The 25911-nt window shown below is 58.6% G+C and overlaps 1 protein-coding gene across 2 annotated transcripts in view; it reads left to right on the top strand.

Annotated features, from left to right (window-relative positions):
* The window catches only part of LOC127587238 (nectin-1-like), a 38828-nt gene extending 22884 nt beyond the window's left edge, over positions 1–15944 (top strand). Inside the window, exons 6-9 of one of the 2 annotated variants that reach the window (XM_052045503.1) lie at positions 11642–11777; positions 12530–12587; positions 13068–13148; positions 14405–15944. In XM_052045503.1, the coding sequence (XP_051901463.1) occupies positions 11642–11777; positions 12530–12587; positions 13068–13148; positions 14405–14590 (461 nt within the window). In that variant the 3' untranslated portion in view covers positions 14591–15944. Of the gene's footprint in view, positions 1–4221; positions 5386–11641; positions 11778–12529; positions 12588–13067; positions 13149–14404 lie in introns of those variants that run through there. The other variant, XM_052045504.1, reaches the window with a different exon arrangement.
* Positions 15945–25911: the final 9967 nt, after the last annotated feature.

Raw genomic sequence — 25911 nt, 5'->3', positions numbered from 1 at the left:
GACATGCCCTGTGGTGAGTCTGTTCAAATGGGGGGAGAATAACTGGGTGATTTCGAGCAGAGATGACTTGGTTCTGACACAGACAGAGAGAAAGGAAGAGTTGCCTCATGTCTGACAGTTCACTGTCGAGATGGGAACTTGCCCAGACACTGGTTGAGGAGGTGTTGTTGCTCAGCTTGTTCTGGGCCTGGCTGTAACAGTGTCGCTGCCACAGACGGGGTGGAGTGTTTTGCCTGAAAGGGATTGGCAGTCAGGAAGCTTTTTATTGCAGATGATGTACTTCGAGGTACACGGGCGCTCTGCCTGTCTGTGGGCGGATTTCGTGGGCAGATTTCTTGGCCGGTTTTAGAATCCATATGCGCTGTGTCAGCCTCTGCATGTGTGGGATCTTCCTGAGTGTTGCTCTGCCAAGTGACCTTTCAAAAACGAAGGTCCGTCCTCGAACCTCAGCTATTACGTGACTTTTCACGGCCCGGGTTGAACTGACCTCCGCCCCCCCTGTGGTGTTGAAGTGCACTGGGCCTGGTGTAACCGTTGTCCTGCGTGCTTCCCCCTCTCCCCCTCCCCTGCCCCTCTCCCCCACCCACTCTCCCCATCCACTCTCCACTCCCCCACCCTGACCCCCACCCCCTCCACCCACCCCGCCTCCCACCCACTCTCCCCTGCCCCCTCCACCCACCCTCTCCCCAACCCTGCCCTCCCCACCCCCTCTCCCCCAAGACCTGCGCGCTTGGCTCGGGGTGGAGGGGGGGGTGTTGGAAGGACTGCGACGGATGACCTGGGTTTCCATTTAGTTTTGAATCAGGCAGCAGGTAAACATATACTTGTGGGCCGTGTCACTTTGTGTGTGGGGAGTGGGCAGGGGGTGTTGGGAATGGAGCAGCACAGCAAGGTCCCAGGAAGGTTGGGGTGGGGCCCCCCTCCCCCCGCCAAGGGTGCAGAAAGCAAAGAACATGGAGAGAGGACATTGAGTCCCTTGTCCCTGCTCTCCCATTCTCTCTGATCCTGGCTGACCTCCTACCTCAGCCCTACTTCCCCGCAGTATCCAGGAACCTCTCGGATACACTGAGACCTCGGGGGGGGTAAGGGGGGAGAATTCCCGAGGTTCCCTGACCCTCTGGGTGAAGAAATCTCCCCCCATCTCTGTCCCTACCGGCCGACCCCCTCATTCTGAGACCGGGACCCCTAGTCCTGGACTCCCCCGGCCGGGGGAAACCCCCTCCCCACATCCCCCCGTCGAGGGTTTTGTGTCTCAGTGAGCCACACTCTCGTTCTCCCAGACTCCAGAGAGTTCCGGCCCCCGTCTACTTAATCTCTCCTCACGGGACAATCCCCCCTGTCCCAGGGATCAGTCCAGTGAACCTTCTCTTCCCACCCCCTCCACCCACAGCCACTGTAAATCAAAGTCAAAGTTGAGTTTACTGTCACACACATAAGTCCGTGTGTGCACGGGTGAAGTGAAAATCTTCCTTGCAGCAGCATCACAGGCACAGAGCATCAGATACACAACATTCACAAGAAAACAGAAATTAAACCTAAATTATACAAGAAAGAACATAAGTAGAACAAAAAATACAAAGTCAATTGTAGTGCAAAGTGGTCCCAGTGCTGCTGCACTGAGGCAGTGATCAGGGTTGTGCCGGTCAGTTCAAGAACTGAATGGTTGAAGGGAAGTCGCTGTTCCTGAACCTGGTGGTGTGGGGACTTCAGGCTTCTGTACCTCCCGCGCAACGGGAGCCGCGAGAAGACGGCACGGCCCGGATGGTGGGGATCTTTGACGACGGACGTTGCCTTCTTGAGGCAGCGCCTCCTGTAGATACTCCCGATGGTGGGGAGGGATGTGCCCGTGATGTATTGGGATGAGTCCACGTCTCTGCAGCTTCTTACGTTCCTGCGCATTCAAATCGCCGTCCCAGACTGTGATGCAACCGGTCAGGACACTTCCAACAGCACATCTGTAGAAGGTTGTTGAAACCCCACCTTGTGTGTGGGTGAGGGGTAGAATGTTGGGGGGGTGGGGGGGGGTGGAGGAGAAGGAATACCTCCCCCCTCTCCCAACGTGCCCTCATTTCTTATCTGTGTGCCTGTGCTTGTCAAACTCCTGACCCCATCACCCCAGGTTGGTTGCCGATGTTATCGTTCCCCCAACCCCCCCCCACCCCATCTCTGGTCTCGAGCTGACCGAGAACATGCTGCCTGCTTGTACGCGGTTGGGTCGGGACCTTGATCTGCCTCTTGGCCACTCCACCCCCGGGTCAGGACCTTGATCCACCAGGGATCCATCAACGGGCGAGAATCAGGCCGGTGGGGGGCGTCTCGTGAACCGGGAACAACGTGGAAGCAGGTCATCCTCTCTCCTGAGGGACCGCCTCGAGGAAACGAAGGCCCCTTCGACTCACCGTGTCTCCCCCCCCCACACCCAGCCCCCTTGGTGCGAGATCGCTGAGAGGGGGGCTGTAACTGCCCCCCTGAGAGGGTTTGGGTGGACAGGCGCAGTCCGGGTGGGGACGGTGCTCCCACAGCGCTGTCAGAGAAGGTGAAGGGGAACCTGTGGGCAGTGGTTCCCAACCACCTCCACCCCCCCCACCCCCCACCGACCTTCCCGGGTCCGGGAGGTGTTGCAGGGTGGGGTGGGGGTCCCGGAGAGGTGCGCCCACCTCCCCTCGGCCCATTCCGTGACCAGATGTGACCTTGCCCAGGAGAGGGGAAGGTGGAGGGATCCGTGGCTGAGATCTGCAAAGTGCCGGTGATCTCTGCGTTGGGGCCAGGCTTGCCCCTCTCCCCACCCACCCCCACCCCACCCGTCCCCCGGCAAGGCTGCTCTGCTCCCAAGGAAATCCCTCTTTCCATTTTTTGTAACGCACTAAATCCACGTTGGCTCGTCGGAACATCTGGCATTTTCGGCTTGTGACTGGGAATCAGACGTGGGGGGGGGGGGGGTGCTGGGGGAGACGTCCCCGTGCTGCGGACCAGGAGGGAGCAAAGCCTCTCAACCCCACCCCTCGCCCTTTCCGCTCAGCAAGATCCCGGCTGGCCTCCTCCCTCTGCCCCACTGACCCCCTGCATCCCTCTGTATCCCAGAATCTCCCTCGGACACTCTGGGCTTCTGGGGCGAGAGAATTCCTGGGAAACCCCCTCCCGCCGAGTCCGGGTGAGATCCCCTCTCCTCCCCACAAACTCCAGATGATCCCGGCCTGGTGCAGTCAGTCTCCCCTCACGGGATCTCCCCTTCTGCACTTTCCCTCCTGTCCTACACACGTCCTCTCCTTGGGGTGGGGGTGAGGGGGGGTCAACTTGCCCCCCTCCCCCCAGGAGAATTGTCAGAAGATTTCTGCTCGGGTCTACGTCCCGTTTCTGAAACAGCCCCGCCCCATCCCATTTTCCACCCCGCTCTCCCCCCACGCCCCCCCCCCCCCCCTTTCCCCAACCCTGACCCACCCAACCTCCCTCAGCACTCCTGGGAGGGGCCCTCGGCATGGAGGTCGGAGAGTGAACCATAAAATACAGGGCAGAATGAGGCCGTTCGGCCCATTGAATCTGCTCTGCCACTCAGTCATGGCTGATCTTCTTTCCTCTCTCTCAAACCCATTTTCCCTGTAACCCCTAACTCCCCCCCCCTCAATCAGGAACCCCTCAATCTCTGACTAAACACACCCAATGACTTGGCCTCCACAGCCTCTGTGGCAATGAATCCCACAGATTTACCGCCCTCTGGCTGAAGAAATTCCTTCCCATTCCCAGTTTTAAAGGGACGTCCCTTTATTCTGAGGCTGTGCCCTCGGATCCCGGACTCTCCCACTGATGGAAACACCCTCTCCACATCCGCTCTATCCAGGCCTTTCAGTATCCGGGGGTTTCAATGAGATTCCCCCTCATCCTTCTGTACTCCATCGAGGACAGGCCCAGAGATGTCAAACGCCCCTCATACATTAACCCTTTCACCCCCAGGATCATTCTCATAAACCTCCTCTGGACCCTCCCCAGGGCCCGCACATCCTTCCTGAGATACAGGTGCCCAGAGCTGCCCACGATATTCCGAGTGTGTTCTGACCAACGCCTTGTAAATCCTGGGGCCGGGCATCCTTCATGTTCCAGTGACCCAGGAACGTGGGGCGGCGAGGGGGTCCTGAGCTGGGGCGCACCGCGTGATGCAGGAGGCGGGGTGCTCCGGCGGTGCCGTTTGACACGGGGACACCCCTCCCCCTGTGTTTTCTCTCCCAGAGCGCAAGGCGGGGACGAGCAATGCCGGGGCGATCGCGGGAGGAGTTATCGGGGGGATCCTGGCGCTCCTGCTGGTGGTGTGTCTGGCCGGCTTCCTGCTGCGCAGGAGGAGGAGAGAGGCTGCTGGCTCCTACGACCCCAAGACCCGGGTCTTCGGGGTCCGCAACGGCGCCGCCCCCCAGCCCGACTTCGCCTACCGCCCCGACTCGGACTCGGAGAAGGGTCCCAGCCTGGTTCCCACCACCCCCACCACCACGGCGGCCGAGGAGAGCCTGCTGCCTGCCAGTGCCAACTACCCAGAGGAAGAGGAGGAGAAGGAGGAGGGTCCCGTCCTCTCGCCGACCCTACACAAAGACCTGGACCCCGTCCTGGAGGACGACATGGAATCCCAGAGGGATGGCTCCATCATCTCCAAGAAGGCCGTCTATGTCTGAGGTGTCTCCTCTTGCCCCCTCCCTCCCCCCCGACAGACATTCGTGCTGCCACCCCCGCTCCCTATCCGGCCTAGAACCCAGCCCACCCACCCCCCCATACACCCCCACCAAACGGATGCGGTTGGAGGTGTGAGGACCCCCCCACCCCTGATACATTCCCCCACTGATGGGGTTTGGGGTCAGCACCGCTCATTCTGGAAACCGGTGGGCATCCTGGCCCTAGGAGGAGGGGGCTGGCTCGGTGGGAGGGGCTGTGTCAAGGGAGGGGAGAGAAGTGAAGCAGCTCCTTGGGGTGAGTCGGAACCCAGGGCGAGGGGCGGTCCTGAGGACAGCTCCTCTGGAGTGGCAGGGGTTTGTGACTGGTGGTGGGGGGGTGGTGGGATGCACTGAGATACCGAAGTGGTTTAGTTCCCCTGTGGTGGTGCTTCATTGTAACTGTGTGAGCTGGGAGGTTGTCCCAGGTTCCAGCAGGTTCCAGCAGCTCCAGTCTCTTCTACAGTTGGGACTTGTCGGGAGAACTTTTGAGTTTATTGCTCGGGAGTTGGTCTGGCCGATCTGGCCCCCAGGCGAGGTTTAGTATGGGGGGGGGGGGGGGCGGCGTTGGTGGGATTCTCGGTTGGGGTGGGTGGTATCGTGGTCCAGAGGTTGAGTTGAGGGACTCCTCGAGGGGAGGAGGGGAGTGGAGAGGGGATTTCGGGGCCCGGGCAGCTGGAGGCACGGCCGTCAGAGGTGGAGGGGGGAGGAGATCGAGGAGAGGCGTAGCGGACGGTCACAGAGGTAGGGAGGGTCGAAGGGGGGGTCGCAGAGGTGGGGAGGGTTGGAGAGGGGTCACAGACGTGGAGAGGGGCGTGGGGGGTCAGAGGTAGGGAGGGGTGTAGGGGGTCACAGAGATGGGGAGGGTCGGGGGGGTCACAGAGGTGGGGAGGGTCAGAGGGGGTCCTGGAAGCGGGGAGGGGTGTGGGGTTGGAGGGGGCCCCAGAGGTAGGAGGGAGTGAGGGATTTGGACGCGAGGACACGAGTTTACTGGGTGTACCATGGAACCAGGAACCAGCCCTGAGCAGTGAGCTTTGGGTGTGAGGGGGGAGGTGATTGGCCCCATGTTTTGGGACCCAGCTTTCCCTGGGCTGGAGTTGTTCGGGATGAATCATTCCCGGTGGGATTGGTGACCCTGTCGGACTGTGGGGAGTTCAGAACTGAATGCTGGGGAGGCTTGGAACTACCTCGTGATTTGTAACCCAAGGCCGTGTGTCCGGGCCCCCAGTCCCAGGCAGAGGGCAGAGTCTCTGGGCCCCCCCTGCGCCCCCTCCCCCCGGGGCAGAGTCTCCGGGGGCCCCCCTCTCTGACCAATGGGGCCACAGCTGACCCCACAGTGGGAGGCTGGGTGTGTGGGTTAGAGGGAGTCCCACCTTCCACTGTTTGAGGGGGGGGCGCGGGGCGACGTGTGTGTGTGTGTGTCTGTGTGTGTGTGTGTGTCTGGGCATTTTGTCAAAGTGAACAGGATCAACTCAGGGACCGGAGATTGGCTGGGCACAGGGCGGGGGAGAGAGGGGGGAAGGAGATGGGGAGTGGGGGCAGAGAGAGGGGGGAGGGGACAGAGGAGATGGGGATGTCTGCCATCCAGTGTGTTCTTTGGGGGAGAGGGAAAGGTTTCCAGGGTCCTTGCACTGCGTTGATCCCACCAGTTTGGAGAAAGGTCTCCCCTCCCCTCCCGCATGGGATCCCTCCAATTCCCTTCCCCTCCAACATGGGACCCTCTGATTTCCCCTCCCCTCTCCCCCCTCCAGAAGAGCCTGTGTCTGGACCTGAACAAGCCATGTGCCTTTACTGATTCACCCTGATAGGCTTATAATGAATTCTGACTTTTGTTGTACAATATTTTTTAAAATAAACAGAGAAAATGAATAAAAAGTTAAACGCCTTTTACTTTGTGTGTATTTCTGGGGCCGGTTGGAACAGTTGGCCCCGGGATCAGTGGTGTGAACCTGTGGGGTAGCAGGACAGTCAGGAGGGGCTGAATGGTCTGGGATGGTGTTGCGGAGGGTGTGTTGGTGCAGGAAGGGGTGGGGACTCGGTCCTTGTGGAGGAGGGATCAGGAATCGATCCTTTTGCTGGGAGTGGCGGGATGTCCGTCGTTCCCACACGGACTCTGTCGGTCGTCTGGTGTGTGTGTGTGTGTGTGTGATCAGAGGGGTCAGAGATTCTTCCCGTCGTACCTGTGGGATCACATTCCTGAGAGCGGGGTGGTGTTCCTGACTCACCTGGTGAATAAGCTCCAAGTTATTTACGGATAAGGCAGTCAGAAAATCACTTCCTGTTCCTTGTTTACAAAATGGACTGTGGTTACACCTCCCAAACCCTCCCAGGGGAACACCACCACCCACAGGCTCCCCCCAACGCCACCCCCACTCAGAAATCCATCAGCCGTCCCTTCATCCTCTCCAGGTCTGAACCCCTGGGACTCCCTCCCCCAACAGCATCTTCCCCACACGTACTACGGCGGTTCGAGGGGGCAGCTTGACCCTTGCCTTCTCGGGGTGGGGGGGGGGTTGGGTGGGGGGACTGGTGGTAGACACTGGTCAAACAAAACCTCTGGGAGTTTTATTCTGCTGCTGATAGCACACAGTAAAGTGGGGTCAAAGTTTCCGCATGCTGTTAGCTCGGTTTCGGTTGTGATGCTGGGACAGGTTTCTCCACGCAGAGGGTGGGGTTGTTTCAGGGATCGGAGCAGAGTTCATGTAAAATCCGGGAATGGAGCGTTTGTTCAACCAATAGGGTTCAAGGGGCTAGTTAATCAGCCTCTGTAAATCAAAGTGGAGTTTACTGTCTGCTGTACAAGTCTGTGTGTGCACAGGTGCAATGAAAAGCTTCCCTGCAGCAATGTCACAGGCACACGGCAGCAGATCAGCAGCAGTCACAAGAAAAATATAAATTAACCATAAATTATGTACGATTTTTACAAGAAAGACAATTAGAACAAAAAGAAGTCAAATTTAGTGCAAAGTAATCACAGTGGCCCCAGTGTTGCTGCACTGAGGCAGTGATCAGGGATGTGGCGGTCGGTTCAAGAACCAAATGGTTGAAGGGAAGTCGCTGTTCCTGAACCTGGTGGTGTGGGGACTTCAGGCTTCTGTACCTCCTGCCCAATGGGAGCTGCGAGAAGACGGCACGGCCCGGATGGTGGGGATCTTTGATGATGGACGTTGCCTTCTTGAGGCAGCAATTCCTGTAGATACTCCCGATGGCGGGGAGGGATGTGCCCATGGGTACTTCTGCCAGGTGTGGCCCAGTAACTAGAGCCGCTGCCTCCCGGCCCTGGAGACCCGGGTTCGATCCCCACCTCCGCCGCTGTCTGTGTGGAGCTCGCAGGTTCTCCCTGTGACCCCCGTGGGTTAACCCCCCCCAGGGCTCTTGAGGTCAGTGGGTTAATCAGCCATTGTAAATCCCCCCCCACCCCAGTGTGTGGGGGGGGGTGGGGCGAGTCGAACAGGAGTGGCGTGGTTGGGTGAGTATGACTCTGGACAGTTTGTTGGGGTTTGATGGGACCAGATCCCACAAGGTGGTGAAATACAAGAGCTAGGGCCTTCTCGATGGGCTGAACAACCTGTTCCACTGGCGTAAGGGTCCAGGAGGTGGGGGGGGGGGTGCCCTCCCCCTTTGGCTGTGGTACTGAGACTAGGTGCTGAAGCCCCCTAATTTCTGGGTTCTTCCTCAGAGCCGGGCCTGGCCCCCTGACACCCGGCTGCTCTGTCTCCCCAAGGGCAGCTTTTCCAAGGAAATCCCATTCCCCGCCAGCCTGTTTCCAGGAATCCGGAACCGGGGCGAGAGATCAAGTCTCAGCCCCACACTGATAACCCCCTCCGAACCATGCCGAGCTGTGACCTGCCCGTCCCAAGCAAGGAAGTCACAAAAATTTCTCCGGTGTTTTACCCACAGGGGGTTTCCCTTCGAAAAATTTCATCGAAAATAACCCCGCGGTCGGTTTGGGGCAGGTTATGACAGGAGCCGAATGAGTTTGGGTTGTTTACAAGCGGATTTTGAACTCGGAGGGTGAACGAGGCCTAGTCTGCGGGAGACCAGCCTCCATTTGTTTGCCAAGCCAACCCAGCAGTGAGGGACTGCTGTGGTTCGGGATCTTCCCTCCCTCACCCGCGGCAATGCTGAGGTTTCCATCCTGTTCTCAGGGCAACCCCCTGGGGTTGAGTAAACGTAACACAGAACAAAAACAAGAGCTTCAGTTACTGAGGGCTGGTGTCGAGAGGTTTGCGTTTCCCGGGCAACCAGCTCACAGGCTTCCGGAGAGATACCGAGACTTCACGGCGCTGTAATTAGAGCTTGCAAGTTTTTCTTTCAAAGTAGCAAGTGTGAGTGGGGTGACTGTGGGACGAGGCAGGCGCCCTGGCCCCTGTTTTAACCCCTCCCCTGAGGAGCTGCTCCCTGTGGACCCCCCACATGCCCCCTCCCACGGTTTGGGTCTGAGCCGTGGATTATTTCCAAGTCTCGGTGCAGGGTGGGAGAGCTGACTCCATGCCGATTGTTGTGTGTCGGGCTGTCAGTGCAGGAGAGAGGTACAAGGTGCAGTGTATTGTGAAGACTCAGCTTGTGTCAACAGGGACAGGTTGTCACAGGACTGAGACTGTATAACACCGGGGTACGGGACCAGTGGGGACGGGTCTGTCACTGTATAACACCAGGGTACAGGACCAGTGGGGACAGGTCTGTCACTGTATAACACCGGGGTACAGTACCAGTGGGGATGGGTCTGTCACTGTATAACACAGGGGTACAGGACCGGTGGGGACGGGTCTGTCACTGTATAACACCGGGGTACGGTACCGGTGCGGATGGCTGTGTCGCTGTATAACACTGGGGTACGGCACCGGTGGGGATGGGTGTGTCACTGTATAACACCGGGGTACAGCACTGGTGGGGATGGGTGTGTCAGTGTATAACACTGGGGTACGGTACTGGTGGGGACGGGTGTGTCAGTGTATAACACTGGGGTACAGCTCCGGTGCGGACAGCTGTGTCAGTGTATAACACTGGGATACGGTACCAGTGTGGACGGGTGTGTCAGTGTATAACACTGGGGTACAGCACCGATGCAGACGGGTGTGTCAGTGTATAACACTGGGGTACAGCACTGGTGGGGATGGGTGTGTCAGTGTATAACACTGGGGTACAGCACCGATGCGGACGGGTGTGTCAGTGTATAACACTGGGGTACAGTACCGGTGCAGACGGGTGTGTCAGTGTATAACACTGGGGTACAGTACCGGTGGGGACGGGTCGGTCGCTGTCTCACTGTCTGGATTTAATGCCTGTTGAGAGAATTCGACTCTCTGGTCATGGAAGTGAAGAAGAGAAACATTTCCCTCGTTCCCCTGGATAATATTGGAACAAAGTTGCAGTGTGTGAGATGTCGTTGGTGCCCACAGTGTGTCAATGTGGCCGATTGTGTGTGGGGGTGTGTATTGTTCACAGATAACGTGGTTGCTGGTCAGGGCCACTGCTTACCCAGCACAGTCCCCTGATTGGACTGTGTCCAGGAGACAGGAATGGCTAGGTTATCCCGAGAGACATCGGGAGAGAGGGCTGGTTAAATGGAGCATGTGGTAGTCAGAGCCTTCTGTGACCCCCTCCCCGACTCTGTAACCCCTCCCTGTCTCCGTCACCCCCTCCCTGTCTCCGTCACCCCCTCCCTGTCTCCGTCACCTCCTCCCCGTTACCCCTCCCGGACTCTGTAACCCCTCCCTGTCTCCGTCACCCCCTCCCCGACTCTGTAACCCCTCCCTGTCTCCATCACCCCTCCCTGTCTCCGTCACCCCCTCCCTGTCTCCGTCACCCCGTCCCCGACTCTGTAACCCCTCCCTGTCTCCGTCACCCCCTCCCTGACTCTGTAACCCCCTCCCCGTCACCCTGACTCTGTAACCCCCCCGTCTCTGTCACCCCCTCCCCGTCTCCGTCACCACTCCCCAACTCTGTCACCCTCTCCCCGACTCTGTAACCCCCTCCCCTTCTCTGTAACCCCCCTCCACCCCTCCCCATCTCTGTAACCCCACTCCACCCCTCCCCATCTCTGTAACCCCCTCCTCCCCATTTCTGTGACCCCCCCTCTGGCCCTTCACCGCTCCCTCAATCTCTCTCCCGCCCCCCCCCCCGGGTTCTGTTAACACACTCTCTCTCTCTCTCTCTCTCTCTCTCACACACACGCACACACTCACAAGCACGTGCACACACTCACGGTTTCATACGTGCACACATAGTCACACACTCACACACACAGTCATACACACACACAGTCTCTCACACTCTCTCTCACACACATTCTGTCTCTCTCTCACACACACCTCTCTCACACACACCTCTAACACACACACCTCTAACACACACACACACACACACACACACACACACACACACACACACACACACACTCTTTCTCACTCTCTCACACACACACACATAGACATGATAAATGTATCTGCCGTGGAGGACACATTCCCGGGCACACCGAGTTCCCTCGGTCCCAGTGATTTTGGATATACCCAGTCCTGGGGCACGGTGCTCCCAGAATACAGAGATCCAGGATCCACACCGACACCTGCCACCGATATCAGGGCGCAGTGTGGGTGACACACACCTTACTTCCACAGCTGAGGTGGTGTGTGTGTGTGTTAGAGTGTGACTGTGTGTGTATATGTGTAAGAGAGTGGGAGGTGGGATATTGTTCTGACCAGTGCACTGGGAGTGTGTGACGGGACGGTGCGGAGGGAGCTTCACCGTGTCTGACCCCGGGAGTGTGTGATGGGACGGTGCGGGGGGAGCTTCACTCTGTGTCTGACCCCGGGAGTGTGTGATGGGACAGTGTAGAGAGAGCCTCACCCTGTGAGTGGGGGGTGTGCTGGGACGGTGTTGGGGGTGGGGGGGGGGGGTTCTCTGGGACCTGGGCAACGTTCCTTGCCTCACTCTCTCTCTCTCTGTCACAGACGCCCCGCTGCAGTCTGGCTCGACGACGGGAGCTATCGTTGGAGGCATCATTGCTGCCATCGTCATCCTGACGGTCCTGGTCACCGCGGTGCTGATCTTCCGGAGACAGCGGAAGAACGCGGACACCAGTGACGAGTGCGTGGGGAACATCCGTCCGCGGGGGTGGGGGGGGTGGTCCTGGGTGTCTGTCTGGGGTCCTGACACCTCCCCCACCGCCCCCCCCTCCAACCAGCCAGTGGGATTCCATCCTGAGTGGGTTGGGGGAGGGAGGTCGCGATCCCGGGAATGGCCACCCAGCAAGCTCCCCCTCCCCACCCCCAGATCCCACCCCTCACCCACACCAACCTGGGACGTGGGAGGGAGCCGGAGCCCCCCGGAGGAACGTGCAGACTCCACACAGACAGTGGCGGCGGAGGTGGGGGTTGAACCCGGGTCTCCGGGGTCTGGAGCCAGTGGCTCTGCCCACTGTACCACCGGGGCCACCCTTCGGATCTCCCTGTCAGGGGCCGGATGTACCGGAAGTGGAGCCAGTTCCTGGGCTGATTCCATGGACGAAGTGGGAAACGGTGGTACGGAATTCCCGCTCGTTGGAGATGCGTGGAATTCCAGAGGACGTTTCCGGTGGTTGGGGCAGACCGGGAACCAGGGGCCAGCATTCCCGGATGGGGAGGAATTTCTTCTGGTGAATCCTGGGAATTTTCTGCCCCGGGAGACGGTGGGAGTCACCAGATGTCCGGATAGAGATCCCAGCAGCGAGGTTGGGGGAGGGGGAACGGGGAACCGGCAGGGATCGGGTCAGCCCCGGTGGTGTCGGATTCCGGGCTGGATTTGAGGGGCCGAGTGTCCGCTCCCTGCCCCCTTCCTGATCTGTGTTTTCCCATCCGCAGGGAACCTCCAAACTACAAGCCACCTCCTCCGAAAGTTGTCCTGACCAACACCGGAAAGGTACTGGATGTGCGAATCATGGGAGCGTTCCCACTCTCCGGGCGTCAGGAACGGGGGTGGGGGGGGTGGGGCGGGCATTGTGTGCACAGGAAGCTCTCACAGTGACTGCCGGCTGGTTCGATCCGTGTGTCGGGTGGGATATTGGGGGGGGGGGGGGAAGCGACCCCTCCAAACACACCCCACCCCCTCAGTGACTCCCGGGTCATGGGAGGGGTCAGGGGTGTGGGTCCCTTGCTGCCCCCCTTACCATCCCTTGCCCCTCCTCACCTTCCCTCTGCACCGCCTCTCCCCCCCTCACCGCCCCCTCACCCCTCCCCGCCCCTCACACCTCCTCCCCACCCCTCACCCCTACCTCTCCACTGCCCCTCACCCTCCCTCCTCCCCGCCCCCTCACCCCTCCTCCCCACCCCACACCCTCCCTCCTCCTCGCCCCTCCCCGCGCACAGCCACCCACAAGCCCTCACACTTTTGTTCCCACAGATGGAGACCGTGGACAAGATGGAGAGCCAGCCGCTGAACGCCGCGTACTTCGAGACCAGCGGCGAGGAGGGCAATGAGATGGTGAGTGTCACAGCCCGACCATCACACCGACCCCCGACCCTCACACCACTCCTTGCCACCCGGGGCATTCAGCCTCACTGAACCATATTTTAGACTCACACAGCACGGAAACAGGCCCTTCGGCCCAACTGGTCCATGCTGACCAAGGTGCTGACCTGAGCTGGTCGCATCTGCCCGCATTTGGCCCATATCCCTCTGAACCTTTCCCACCCACGGACCTGTCCGAGTGTTGTTAATGTCCCTGCCTCACCCACTTCCTACGGCAGCTCGTACCACGTACGGACCACCCTCTGGGTGAAAAACCTGCCCCTCAGGTCCCCTTTAGATCTTTCCCCTCAAACCTGTGCCCTCTAGTTTTAGACTCCCCCACCCTGGGGAAAGGACTGTGACCGTCCACCTTATCGACGCCCCTCGTGGTTTTACAAACCTCCATAAGGTCATCCCTCAGCCTCCTTCGCTCCAGGGAAAACAGTCCCGGCCTGTCCAGCCTCTCCTTATAACTCCAGCCCTCCAGTCCCGGGAACGTCCCCGTGAACCTTTCCTGCCCCCTCTCTAGCTCAGTGACACCCTTCCTATAGCTGGGCAACCAGAACCGCACACAGTACTCCAGGTGCGGTCTCACTGACGACTTGTACAACTGTAATGGGACGTCCCAACTCCTGTACTCAGTGCCCTGACCAATGAAGGCCAGTGTGCCAAACGCCTTCTTCACCATCCTGGTGACACCACTTTCAGGGAACCGTGTACCTGTACCCCTGGGTCTCTCTGTGCTACAACACTCCCAGGGCCCTGCCGTTCACTGTGTAAGTCCTGCCCTGGTTTAACTCCCCAGAATTCATCGCCTCGCCCTTGTCCGAGTTAAACTCCAGCTGCCGGTCCTTGGCCCACTTCCCCCGTTGATCCACAGACCCTGCTGTAACCTTCCCCACCCTTCCCCACTGCCCACCACACCTCCGACGTTGGTGACGTCCGCAAACTCACTCACCCTGCCTCTCCCTCCTCTTTCTCTCCCCTCCCTTTCTTCGTCGCACTCTCCCTCCATCCCTCTCCCCTCCCCTCTTCCCCCTTTCCTCCCTCTCCTTCTCTCCTGCTCCCTCCCTCCCCTTTCCCCTCTCTCCCCGTCTCCCTCTCTCTCCCCTCCCCCCTCTCCCCCCCTCTTCCCCATCTCCACTCTCTCTCCCACTCCCCCCTCCCTCTCCCCCTTTCTACCCCCTCCCCCCTCCCTCTCCCCCACCCACACACCTCCCCGCCCCCAGACCCTGCTGCGGAGATACTCGGAGCCCGGAGATGACGAGGACCTGAAGTCTCCGCTGGAGAGTGATCCCGGTGACTATCTGGAGCAGGAGAATCCCATCTACAATGAGCTGCAGTACCCGGAGCCCGAGCCCGAGCCCGAGCACAGGAAGAGCCAAGAGTTCGTGTCGAAGGGGATGTACGTGTAGGGCGCACCTGCCCCCCGCGCCCCCTCCGTCCGCCTCCCCCAGGGCAGAGGGGTGCAGGGGGTGGGGGGGAGGGATCCATTAACGGTGAGGGACCAGTTTGGTAATGTCTCTGGGGAGGGGGCAAGGGGGGGTAAGGAGGCGTTCCCTCTGCCTTGCACCCCCTCTCAACATTCCCTCCGACACTCTTGAGGGCCCCAAACTCATGCTCCGACAGCTCATGAGGGCTGGGGCCTAGTCACCAGCAGAGCCTGGGGAACGGGTTGGGAGGGGCAAGTCCGGGGTGGGAAAGGGTCAGGGGTTGGCACCCCAAGGGCTCTGGCAACTCAGAGACCAAAGCAACATCGAGGGTAACACAGCCCCCAGAGGCCTGAGGTAGCGGGGGGTCCCAAGTGGGAATGAAATCCCCACCCTCTCTCCCTGAAAGCCAGGGCCGGATCTTCTTCTCTCCCTCCCACTGACCATGGGGAGACTCCCCCCCCTTTCCTCCCTGCCAACCCCCGCCTTGTGTGGGATCTTGCTGTGTCTTTTAATCATCCATTCAGTGCCTAGATTCTTCTGCCAGCGCAGATCCTTTTGATACTTCGGTTGGACGCGGTGCCCTCCCCACCAGGAGAAGACCCAGACCCAGCCTGCCCCGGCTGCCCTCCATGGGGGAGGGAAGAAAGGAGACGGGCCGAAGGGTCTGGAAGCCGAGGCGCTGCCCTGCTGACACCCCGGTGGAGCACGCCTGCCATCTGCTGGCCGTGCCCATCAACTGCGGCCGGTTCACCCACCGCCGCTTCACAGACTGGCGGGGTGGGGCGTCCCCCGGGCTCGGGTGGGGGGGGGGGCGTCTGCGGAAGCCGATATTTGTGGGAGGGGCGGGTCGGGAGCTCGTCTGTTGTGTGTTGGACTGGGGTGTGTGTGGGGTTGTTGTTGAATGGGGAGGGGGGAGGGGGGAGGGGGAGGGGGCAGGGGTGTTAACACCCACCCGTCTGACTGTGAACGTGTACAACGCTAACTGGTGACGGTCCGAGATATCTTCATACACTACGTGGGACCAGAAATTACTGCTGAATCCTTCTGGGCTTGACACTTTATGGTGTGTGTGTGTGTGTGTGTGTGTGTGTGTGAGTGAGAGAGAGAGAGTGTTTAAGGTGTTTCCCACCTGCCTTGGGATGCCCTCTTCACTGTGACTTTGACACTGGGACCACATTGAGCACTAACCCCCCCCGCACCCCGGGACGTCCACCAGTGAGAGGGGGTGGTCTTCCCGCTACTCTCTGGACCCCTGTGTTGGGGGGGGGGGGGTTAAACCTCTTTGATGGGAAATAAATTATCTTTTTATATCAGCAAATAAACATTTTCTGTACACAGGCAGGTGTGATGTCTCTGCAGGGGTGCACACTGTGGGGTACACACTACAGGGTTACACGCTGTGGGGTTACACACTGCAGGGGTACACACTGCAGGGGTTACACACCGTGGGGTTACACACCATGGGGGTACACACTGCGGGGGTGCACACTGGGGTTACACACCTTGGGGATACACACTAGCGTTACACACTGCGGGGGTACACACTGGGGTTACACACCATGGGGGTACACACTGTGGGGTTACTGCGGGGGTGCACACTGCGGGGTTACACACCATGGGGGTACACACTGCGGGGGTACACACCATGGGGGTACACACTGGGGTTACACATCATGGGGGTACCCACTACAGGGTTACACACTGCGGGGGTGCACACTGTGGGGTACGCACTGCGGGGGTACGCACTACAGGGTTACACACTGGGGTTAAACTGCCGGGTTACACACCATGGGGGTACACACTGCGGGGGTACAGTCGGTGAGGTACAGTCTCCCCCACAACAGGTGGAAGAACACTTGACAGCTGCAGAAGGGCCGGCATTAACACCGAGGGCCGAAGGTCCCCCCCGGTGCCCGGTCGGGGGAACGCCTGCAGGGTCGGCCTCTCTCCACTAGGGGGTGGGCTGGCCGGCCAATGGGGGAGGGTTTCCATGGCAACTGGTGAGGGAGCTCCCCGTTGCGGGAGGGGCGGTGAGGAGGGAGCGCCGCGCTGTGGGAGGGGCGGTGAGGAGGGAGCGCCGCGCTGCGGGAGGGGCGGTGAGGAGGGAGCGCCGCGCTGCGGGAGGGGCGGTGAGGAGGGAGCGCCGCGCTGCGGGAGGGGCGGTGAGGAGGGAGCGCCGCGCTGCGGGAGGGGCGGTGAGGAGGGAGCGCCGTGCTGCGGGAGGGGCGGTGAGGAGGGAGCGCCGCGCTGCGGGAGGGGCGGTGAGGAGGGAGCGCCGCGCTGTGGGAGGGGCGGTGAGGAGGGAGCGCCGCGCTGCGGGAGGGGCGGTGAGGAGGGAGCGCCGCGCTGCGGGAGGGGCGGTGAGGAGGGAGCGCCGCGCTGCGGGAGGGGCGGTGAGGAGGGAGCGCCGCGCTGCGGGAGGGGCGGTGAGGAGGGAGCGCCGCGCTGTGGGAGGGGCGGTGAGGAGGGAGCGCCGCGCTGTGGGAGGGGCGGTGAGGAGGGAGAGCCCCGCGCACCTGCCGCTGTCCCGGGACTGTACCCGGGACCGGGTCCCGCACACCCGGAGCCACAGGGGACACGGACGGGGAAGTCCCCGGACACGTTCGGGATGTTCCCCAGATCCGGGCAGTGGGAGCGGCTTTCCTGGCGGGGCGGCTGGAGGCAGCGGCGGTTAACCCTGTCACTGCACGGGTGGTGGGGGGTTAACCCTGTCACTGCACGGGTGGTGGGGGGTTAACCCTGTCACTGCACGGGTGGTTGTGGCGGGGGAGGGGAGGGGTTAACCCTTTCACTGCACGGGTGGTTGTGGCGGGGGGGGGGGGTTAACCCTGTCACTGCACGGGTGGTTGTGGCGGGGGGGGGGGGAGGGGTTAACCCTGTCACTGCACGGGTGGCGGTGGGGTTAACCCTGTCACTGCAGCGGCGTAGTTAACCCTTTCACTGCACGGGTGGTTTAACCCTTTCAGTGTGCGGGTCACGAAGGGATGGGCGGTGCCTTCGAATGCCCAAATCCCAGAAACAGGAATGAACCGGGAAACGGGATAAAACAGGCCAAGAGTGAGGGAGGGGACGGCTCTGGTTCCCCACACGGCCCCCCCTCCCTCCCCAAAACCTCCACCTCAGCGGCTCTGCAACAAAAACTGCCGGTGGGGGTGGGGCCTCGTTCTCCCGGGAACACGCCTGCGGGAGGTTTGTGGTGGGGAGGAGGGGCGGAGTGAGACATCGGGGGTGGGGGAGGGGGAGGGAAGACCGCAGCCTCCAGAGAGAACAACCCAAGTTTGTCCGACCTCTCCTTATAGCTCATGCCCTCTAATCCAGGCAGCGTCCTGGTGAACCTCTCCTGCATCCTCTCCAAAGCCCCCACACCCTTCCTGTAACGGGGCGACCAGAACTGCACACAATACTCCAAGTGCGGCCTGACCAGAGTTTTATACAGCTGCAACGTGACTTCCCGACTCTTGTACTCGACGCCCCGACCAATGAAGGCCAGCGCGCCGTACGCCTTCCTCACCGCCCTGTCGACCTGCGTGGCCACTTTCAGGGAGCTGTGGACTTGGACCCCAGGATCCCTCTGTGCATCAGCACTGCTGAGGACAACAGTACTGTGTCCCTTTACAGCGTCATCAGACAGAAGGTCCTGGCAGAGAGAGGCAGGAAGTTTCCCGGCCACCCAGAACCTTCCTGCTGACCACTTTTTTTTAACCATTTTGCTATTTATTTTCAATTTACCTACAGCCTTGCCTCAAATTCTCGATGGACACAGCATCACAGCCTTTGTGGGCAGTTACTTCTGAACTTGGCACCGGGCCAGGCCACTGTTACCATAGGACTGGGTCACTTTAGCCCAGATAACACGGGTTTAATTTGGTTTACCACCAGGAATGACGGTACTGTCCTTTGCCTTGTGTGGATAAGCACATCTTTTACCCAGGTAAATGAGGTAACCTGCCCACCCTCAGTCTTCAGTGGAGCTGTGCACTGGTTCCCGAGGCCAAGTTCAGTGCCACTGAGAGCAGCTTTGCAGCACAATCTCCCTGGCACCGCGAGTGTGCACCATGCAGCCCCGCCGGCTGACCACAGCCCTTCAGTTCCCCACCCTGAACCCGCCTGACCAGCTCCTCCCCGCCGTCCCATCGTCCGTCCGCTGCCGGCGGTGAGAGCTGGAAAGTCCCAGATACTTCCCGGGGCCATGGAGTCAGGCCAGCATCCGATCGGGGAGGGTCCTGGACACAGGGAATAAGGAGGATTGTTCGTAGAGTCACACAGCAGGGAAACAGGCCCTTTAGCCCAACTGGTCCATGCCGGCCAAGATTCCCATCTAAGCCAATCCCATTTGCCTGCGTTTGGCCCATATCCCTCTGAACCTTTCCCACCCACGGACCTGTCCGAGTGTTGTTAAAGTACCTGCTTCACCCACTTCCTCTGGCAGCTCGTTCCACTCTCTGTGTGAAACATTTGCCCCTTTAAATCTTTCCCCCCTCACCTCAAACCTGTGCCCTCTAGTTTTAGATTCCCCCACCCTGGGGAAAGGACTGTGACCGTCCACCTTATCTACGCCCCTTGTGGTTTTACAAACCTCCATAAGGTCACCCCTCAGCCTCCTTCGCTCCAGGGAAAACTGTCCCGGCCTGTCCAGCCTCTCCTTATAACTCAGTCCCTCCAATCCCGGGAACGTCCCCGTGAACCTTTTCTGCCCCCTCTCCAGCTCAGTGACACCCTTCCTATAGCTGGGCGACCGGAACCGCACACAGTATTCCAGGTGCGGCCTCACTGACGACTTGTACAGCTGTAATGGGACGTCCCAACTCCTGTACTCAGTGCGCTGACCAATGAAGGCCAGCGTGCCGAACGCCTTCTTCACCACCCTGTCTACCTGTGACCCCACTTTCAGGGAACCGTGTACCTGTACCCCTGGGTCTCTCTGTTCTACAACACTCCCTCCAGCACTACCTCATTATGGCCCTTGCACCTTATTCTCTGCCTGCACTGCACTTCCCTGTAGCCGTGACACAGTGCACAGGAGGTGTGTCAGCACGATCCATCCTTGGCTCAGTTCCCACCCAACTCCTCTCCCTCACCCAGTCAGCCAAATGGGAGCCGGCCAGACACTGGGCCTCCCAGTGGGATCTGGGACTTTCCATCGGTCAGATGGGAGAGTCTCATTCCTCTGGAGCAGGTCGGACAGGTTTGGGCCAAAGGTTTGGTATTGGTATATCATTGTCACTTGTACTGAGGTACAGTGAAAAGCTTGTTTTGCATTCCAATTGTACAGATCAATTCACTACACAGTGCAGTTACATTGGGTTAGTACAGAGTGCATTGAGGAAGTACAGGTAAAAACAATAACAGTACAGAGTAAAGTGTCACAGCTACAGAGAAAGTGCAGTGCAATAAGGTGCAAGGTCACAACAAGTTGGATCGTGAGGTCAGAGTCCATCTCATCGTATAAGGGAACCGTTCAATAGTCTAACAGTGGGATAGAAGCTGTCCTTAAGCTTGGTGGTACGTGCCCTCAGGCTCCTGTATCTTCTATCTGATGGAAGAGGAGAGAAGAGAGAACGACCAGGGTGGGTGGGGTCTTTCATTATGCCGGCTGCTTCACCAAGGCAGCGAGAAGTAAAGACAGAGTCCAAGGAGGGGAGGCTGGTGTCTGTGACACGCTGGGCTGTGTCCACAACTCTCTGCAGTTTCTTGCGGTCCTGGGCAGAGCAGTTGCTGTACCAAGCCGGGATGCATCCGGATAGAATGCTTTCTATGGTGCATCAGTAAAAGTTGGTGACTGTCATGTGGGACAAACCAAATTTCTTTAGCCTCCTGAGGAAGTAGAAACACTGGTGAGCTTTCCTGGCCATGAAATCTATGTGATTTGACCAGGACAGGCTGTTGGTGATGTTCACTCCCAGGAACTTGAAGCTCTCAACCCTCTTGACCTCAGCACCATTGATGTAGACAGGTGCATGCACACCGCCCCCTTTCCTGAAGTCAATGACCAGCTTTTTCGTTTTGCTGACATTGAGGGAAAGGTTGTTGTCATGACACCATTCCACTAAGCTCTCTATCTCCTTCCTGTACCCTGACTCATTGCTGTTTGAGATACGGCCTACAACGGTGGTATCATCTGCAAACTTGTAGATGGAGTTAGAGCAGAATCTGGTCACACAGCCATGAGTGTATAGGGAGTAGAGTAGAGGGCTGAGGACGCAGCCTTGTGGGCACCAGTGTTGAGAATAATCGTGCCAGAGGTATTGCTGCCTATCCTCACTGATTGCGGTCTGTTTGTTAGAAAGTCAAGGATCCAGTTACAGAGGGAGGTGTTGAGTCCCAGGTCTCGGAGTTTGGTGACCAGTTTGCTTGGAATTATAGTATTGAAGGCAGAGCTGTAGTCAATAAACAATAGTCTAACGTAGGTGTCTTTACTGTCCAGATGCTCCAGAGCTGAGTGTAGGGCCAGGGAGATGGCATCCGCTGTAGACCTGTTTCAGCGATAGGTGAATTGCAGTGGGTCGAGGTTGTCTGGGAGGCTGGAGTTGATGCGTACCATGACCAGCCTCTCTAAGCACTTCATGATGGTGGATGTCAGAGCCACTGGTCGGTAGTCATTGAGGCATGTTACCTTGCTTTTCTTTGCAAGACAGCTTCTGGAACTGAGATCTCATCCTGAGTGTTCGGGCATCTGGGGGGGGGGGAGGGGGGCGGAGAAGGGGAGTCAGGGCAACGGTCCCCCGTCCTCACCGCTCCCCCCTCCTCACTGCGCCTCCCACATTGCTCCCTCCTCACTGCTCCATCTTACTCACAGCCCCTCCCACAGTCCGGCGCTCCCTCCTCACCGCTTCCCCCCTCCGCACTGCCCCTCCCTCATCATCGCCCCTCCCACAGCGCTCCCTCCTCACCGTGCCCCCTCCTCACTGCCCCTCCCTCCTCACCGTCCCTCCCTCTCACCACCCTTCACCGCCCCTTCCCCTCACCACCCCTTCCTCCTCACTGCCCCTCCCTCTCACCACCTCTCCCTCCTCACCACCTCCCCCTCCTCACCGCCCCCCTCCTCACCGCCTCTTCCCCTCACCACCCCTCCTTCCTCACCACCCCTCTCCCTCACCACCCCTCCCTTCTCACCGCCCCTCTCCCTCACCACCCCTCCCTTCTCACCGCCCCTCTCCCTCACCACCCCTCCCTTCTCACCGCCCCTCTCTCCTGACATTCTCCTACAGAAGGGTTTACTACAAATGCAACACCAAACTGCTGAGGTCTACAACAACCAGACTTGGGGTTAAAATATTCCCATCCCTGATCCAGGACACATTCCGTCCCCACGGTGCCCACTGGTGCTGGAACCCCTCCCCAGTGCCCGTGGATACCATGTGTTCTGTCTCCAGGGTTACCCTAGGCACAGTCGTATTCACGGAGGAGGGGCAGGCAGTCGGCTGCCTTCCCCCAGGACACACAGATAACCAGATTGGCCAACCCCAGGAACAGGGCACCAGAACATCCTGCCCCATCCCACTCCCTACACCCCCCCCCCACCCCCCGCTCCAGGATACCAGGAGGGTTGGGCCAAAGTGCAGCTGGAGGGTGAGGAGCTGCCCCTTCAGATCGGTGGATAGGGGCTGTAACCTGCCACACTGTGAGGGACACCGACTCCCGTGGGGAGGGGGTTGTGAAATGTAAACAAGAGGCTTTTCCGGAGCAGAGATTGGGAGTCCGACCCGAGAGGCTCTGTACTTGACCCAGGCTCAGGGGATGTGGATGGGCAGATGATTGATGTGTCTGTGGAGGAACCTCTGAGGACAGTAACCACAGGTGGGGAAGCTTCAAGGGAGCCGTGGGAATAGGTGAGGCTGGTCCTCGAGTTAGCGCCTTACACTGGGGGGAGGCGGGTTTCGATGGTGTAGGACGGGACCCAGGAGAGGTAGACTGGGGGCAGCTGCTGGAGGAAAGCAACGTCAGATAAGTAGACAGGGTGGTGAAGAAGGTGTTGCCCAGCCGGGAGGCAGCAACTCTACCTGCTGCGCCACCAGGAACTAAAAATTAAATTGGTAAATTGGTTTATTACTGTCGCATGTATCGAGGTCCAGTGAAAAACTGTGCGGCACGGTAGTGCGGCGGTTAGCGTAACGCTTTACAGCGCCAGCGACCCAGGTTCGATTCCCGCCGCTGTCTGTAAGGAGTTTGTACGTTCTCCCCGTGTCTGCGTGGGTTTCCTCCGGGTGCTCCGGTTTCCTCCCACATATCAAAGACGTACGGGTTAGGAAGTTGTGGATGTGCTATGTTGGCGCCGGAAGTGTGGCGACACTTGCGGGCTGCCCCCAGAACACTCGACGCAAAAGATGCATTTCACTGTGTGTTTGGATGTACGTGTGACTAATAAAGAAATCTGATCTTACCTTATTCATACAGATCAATTCGTTACACCGCATCGAGGTAGTACAAGGGAAAACAAAACAGGATGCGGAATAAAGTGTCGCAGCTACAGAGAGAGTGCAGTGCAGGCAGACAGTGAGGTGCAGGGGCCACGACCAGGTAGATTGTGAGGTCAAGAGTCCATCTTATCGTACTAGGGGAACGTTCAATGGTCTGATAACAGTGGATAGAAGCTGTCCCTGACCCTGGTGGGACGTGCTTTCAGGCTTTTGTATCTTCTACCTGACGGGAGGGGGGAGAAGGGAGAATGTCCGGGGTGGGAGGGGTCTGTGATTATGCCGGCTGCTTTCCCGAGGCAGCGGGAGGTGCAGAAAGGAGTCAGTGGCGGGGTAGTGAAGGAGGTGTTCGGTGTACATGCTTTCATGGCTCGAGGAACAATAAAAGTTGGTAGTCATGCTGCAACTTGGCAAAACCGTGGTCAGACCGCACACCCAGGCCTGGTTGTACTCGAGGCGTCCCTGGCCCTGGCCCTGGCCCTGGCTCTGGAGCGGAGGGCTGAGGTTATCGGGAGAGGTCGGACAGGTTGGGACTTTTCCCTGGAGCGGGGCAGGCTGAGGGGTGACCTTATGGAGGTTGATAAAACCATGAGGGTCGTAGGTAGGATAGAATTTTATTTTTTGTGCAGGGAAGGAGCTTGAGGGGAGAGACCTACAAGGGGACTGAGGGGCAGGGTTTTCACCCACAGTGTAGGCCGTATGCGGAACGAGCCTCCAGAGGAAGTGGTAGAGGTGGGTTCAATTACAATGTTTAAAAGACACTCGGAAGGTCTGTGGATGGGGAAGGTTTAGAGGGATTTGGGTAAATTAGTGTGGCTGGGTATCACGGTTGGCATGGACTTTGTGGGCTGAAGGGCCTGCTTCTGTGCTGTACTCCTGATGACACTGCGATCAATTAATCCCAGAATGTTGTCAGACACCGGGTCTGCCGTCCTGAGAAACCATCCCAAAATTCATCCTTTATCAAAGCTGCTGTGCGGGTAATCTCGCTGTCTCGGGAAAGCAGCCGACATAATCACAGACCCCTCCCTCGCCAGACATTCTCTCTTCTCCCCCCTCCCGTCAGGCAGGATACAAAAGCCTGAAAGCAAGTACCACCAGGCTCAAGGACAGCTTCTAACCCACTTCATCCCCACAGCCTCTGTGTGAAAAACTTGCCCCTCAGGTTCCCTTTAAATCTTTCCCCTCTCACCTTAAACCTGTGCCCTCTGGTTTCACCAGACTCAAGGACAGCTTCTACCCCACTGTGATAAGACTATTGAACGGTTCCCTTATATGATGAGGTGGACTCTGACCTCATGATCTACCTTGTTGTGACCTTGCACCTTATTGTCTACCTGCACTGCACTTCCCTGTAGCTGTGACAGTTTACTCTGTATTCTGTTATTGTTTTTACCTGTACTACCTCAATGCACTCTGTACTCAATGTAACTGCACTGTGTAATGAATTGACCTGTATGATCGGTCTGCAAGACAAGTTTTTCACTGTACCTTGGTACAAGTGACAATAATAAACCAATTCCAATACACTCTACCTGGTTGTGGCCCTTGCACCTTATTGTCTGCCTGCACTGCACTTTCTCTGTAAGTGTAACACTTTATTCTGCATTCTGTTATTGTTTTACCCTGTACTACCCCAATGCACTGTGTAATGAATTGACCTGTATGATCGGTCTGCAAGACAAGTTTTTCACTGTACCTCAGTACATGTGACAATGATAACCTAATTTACTGATTTTTCCAAGGCCTGACCAAAGGCACCACGATTATCTCTCCACCTTCCTGACTGCCACCTCTGTTTCTCTGTTTATACAGTGCCCTCGCCATCAGATCCACTGATGGAGACTGTGGGCCAGATGAAACTTACCTTTTCCAATCTCCACCCACACTGCTCCACCCCCTGGATCCCTGCACTGAACTGACCTCTTAGTGTTGCGCTTACAGAACCACTCCCTTCCCTAGCATTCGTCGGCTTCAGGGTCCGACATCACGGGATCGGTGGGAATGGGAGGCTGAGGGTCGGCCCACCAAGACCGTGCCGACCTTCACCCTCCCATTCCCACCGATCCCGTTCCACTCCCCCCACATCCCCAACAACTACCCCCAGAATCCCCCCCTCACCCACACACTAGGGGGCAGATTAACCCACTGACCCCAGGAAGTGGGAGGGAGCCGGACCTCCCGGGGGGAGCCCACCGGGGTCACAGGGAGAAGGTGGAAACTCCACACATACAGCAGTAGAGGTCGGTATCGAACCCGGGTCTCCGGGGCCGGGAGGCAGCGGCTCTGCCCCCTGCGCCACCAGGAACTAAAAATTAAATTGGTAAATTGTCACAAACTGAGGTACAGTGAAAAACTTTGTTTTGCATGCCATCCGTACAGATCAATTCATCACATCAGTGTATCGAGGTGGTACAGGGTAAAACAATAACAGAGTGCAGAATAAAGTGTCCCAGTTACAGAGAAAGTGCAGTGCAGGCAGACAATAAGGTGCAAGGACCACGACGAGGTAGATTGTGAGGTCAAGAGTCCATCTTATCGTACTAGGGGACCGTTCAATAGTCTTATAACAGCAGGATAGAAGCTGTCCTTGAGCCTGGTGGGATGTGCTCTCAGGCTTTTGTATCTTCCGCCTGATGGGAGGGGCGAGAAGAGAGAATGCCCGGGGTGGGTGGGGTCTTTGATTATGTCGGCTGCTTCACTGAGGCAGCGGGAAGGGTAGACGGAGTCCATGGAGGGGAGGCTGGTTTCCGTGACGCGCCGGGCTGTGTCCACAAGTCTCTGCAGTTTCTTGCGGTCCCGGGCAGAGCAGCTGCTCTCCCGAGCCGGGATGTATCCGGATAGGATGCTTTCTGTGGGACGTGGGTAAGGCCGCTGAGTCTGCGTTGA

This window comes from Pristis pectinata, chromosome 39 (assembly GCF_009764475.1).
Source record: "Pristis pectinata isolate sPriPec2 chromosome 39, sPriPec2.1.pri, whole genome shotgun sequence".
NCBI lineage: Eukaryota > Metazoa > Chordata > Chondrichthyes > Rhinopristiformes > Pristidae > Pristis > Pristis pectinata.
This window is presented reverse-complemented; position numbering and strand designations above follow the sequence as displayed.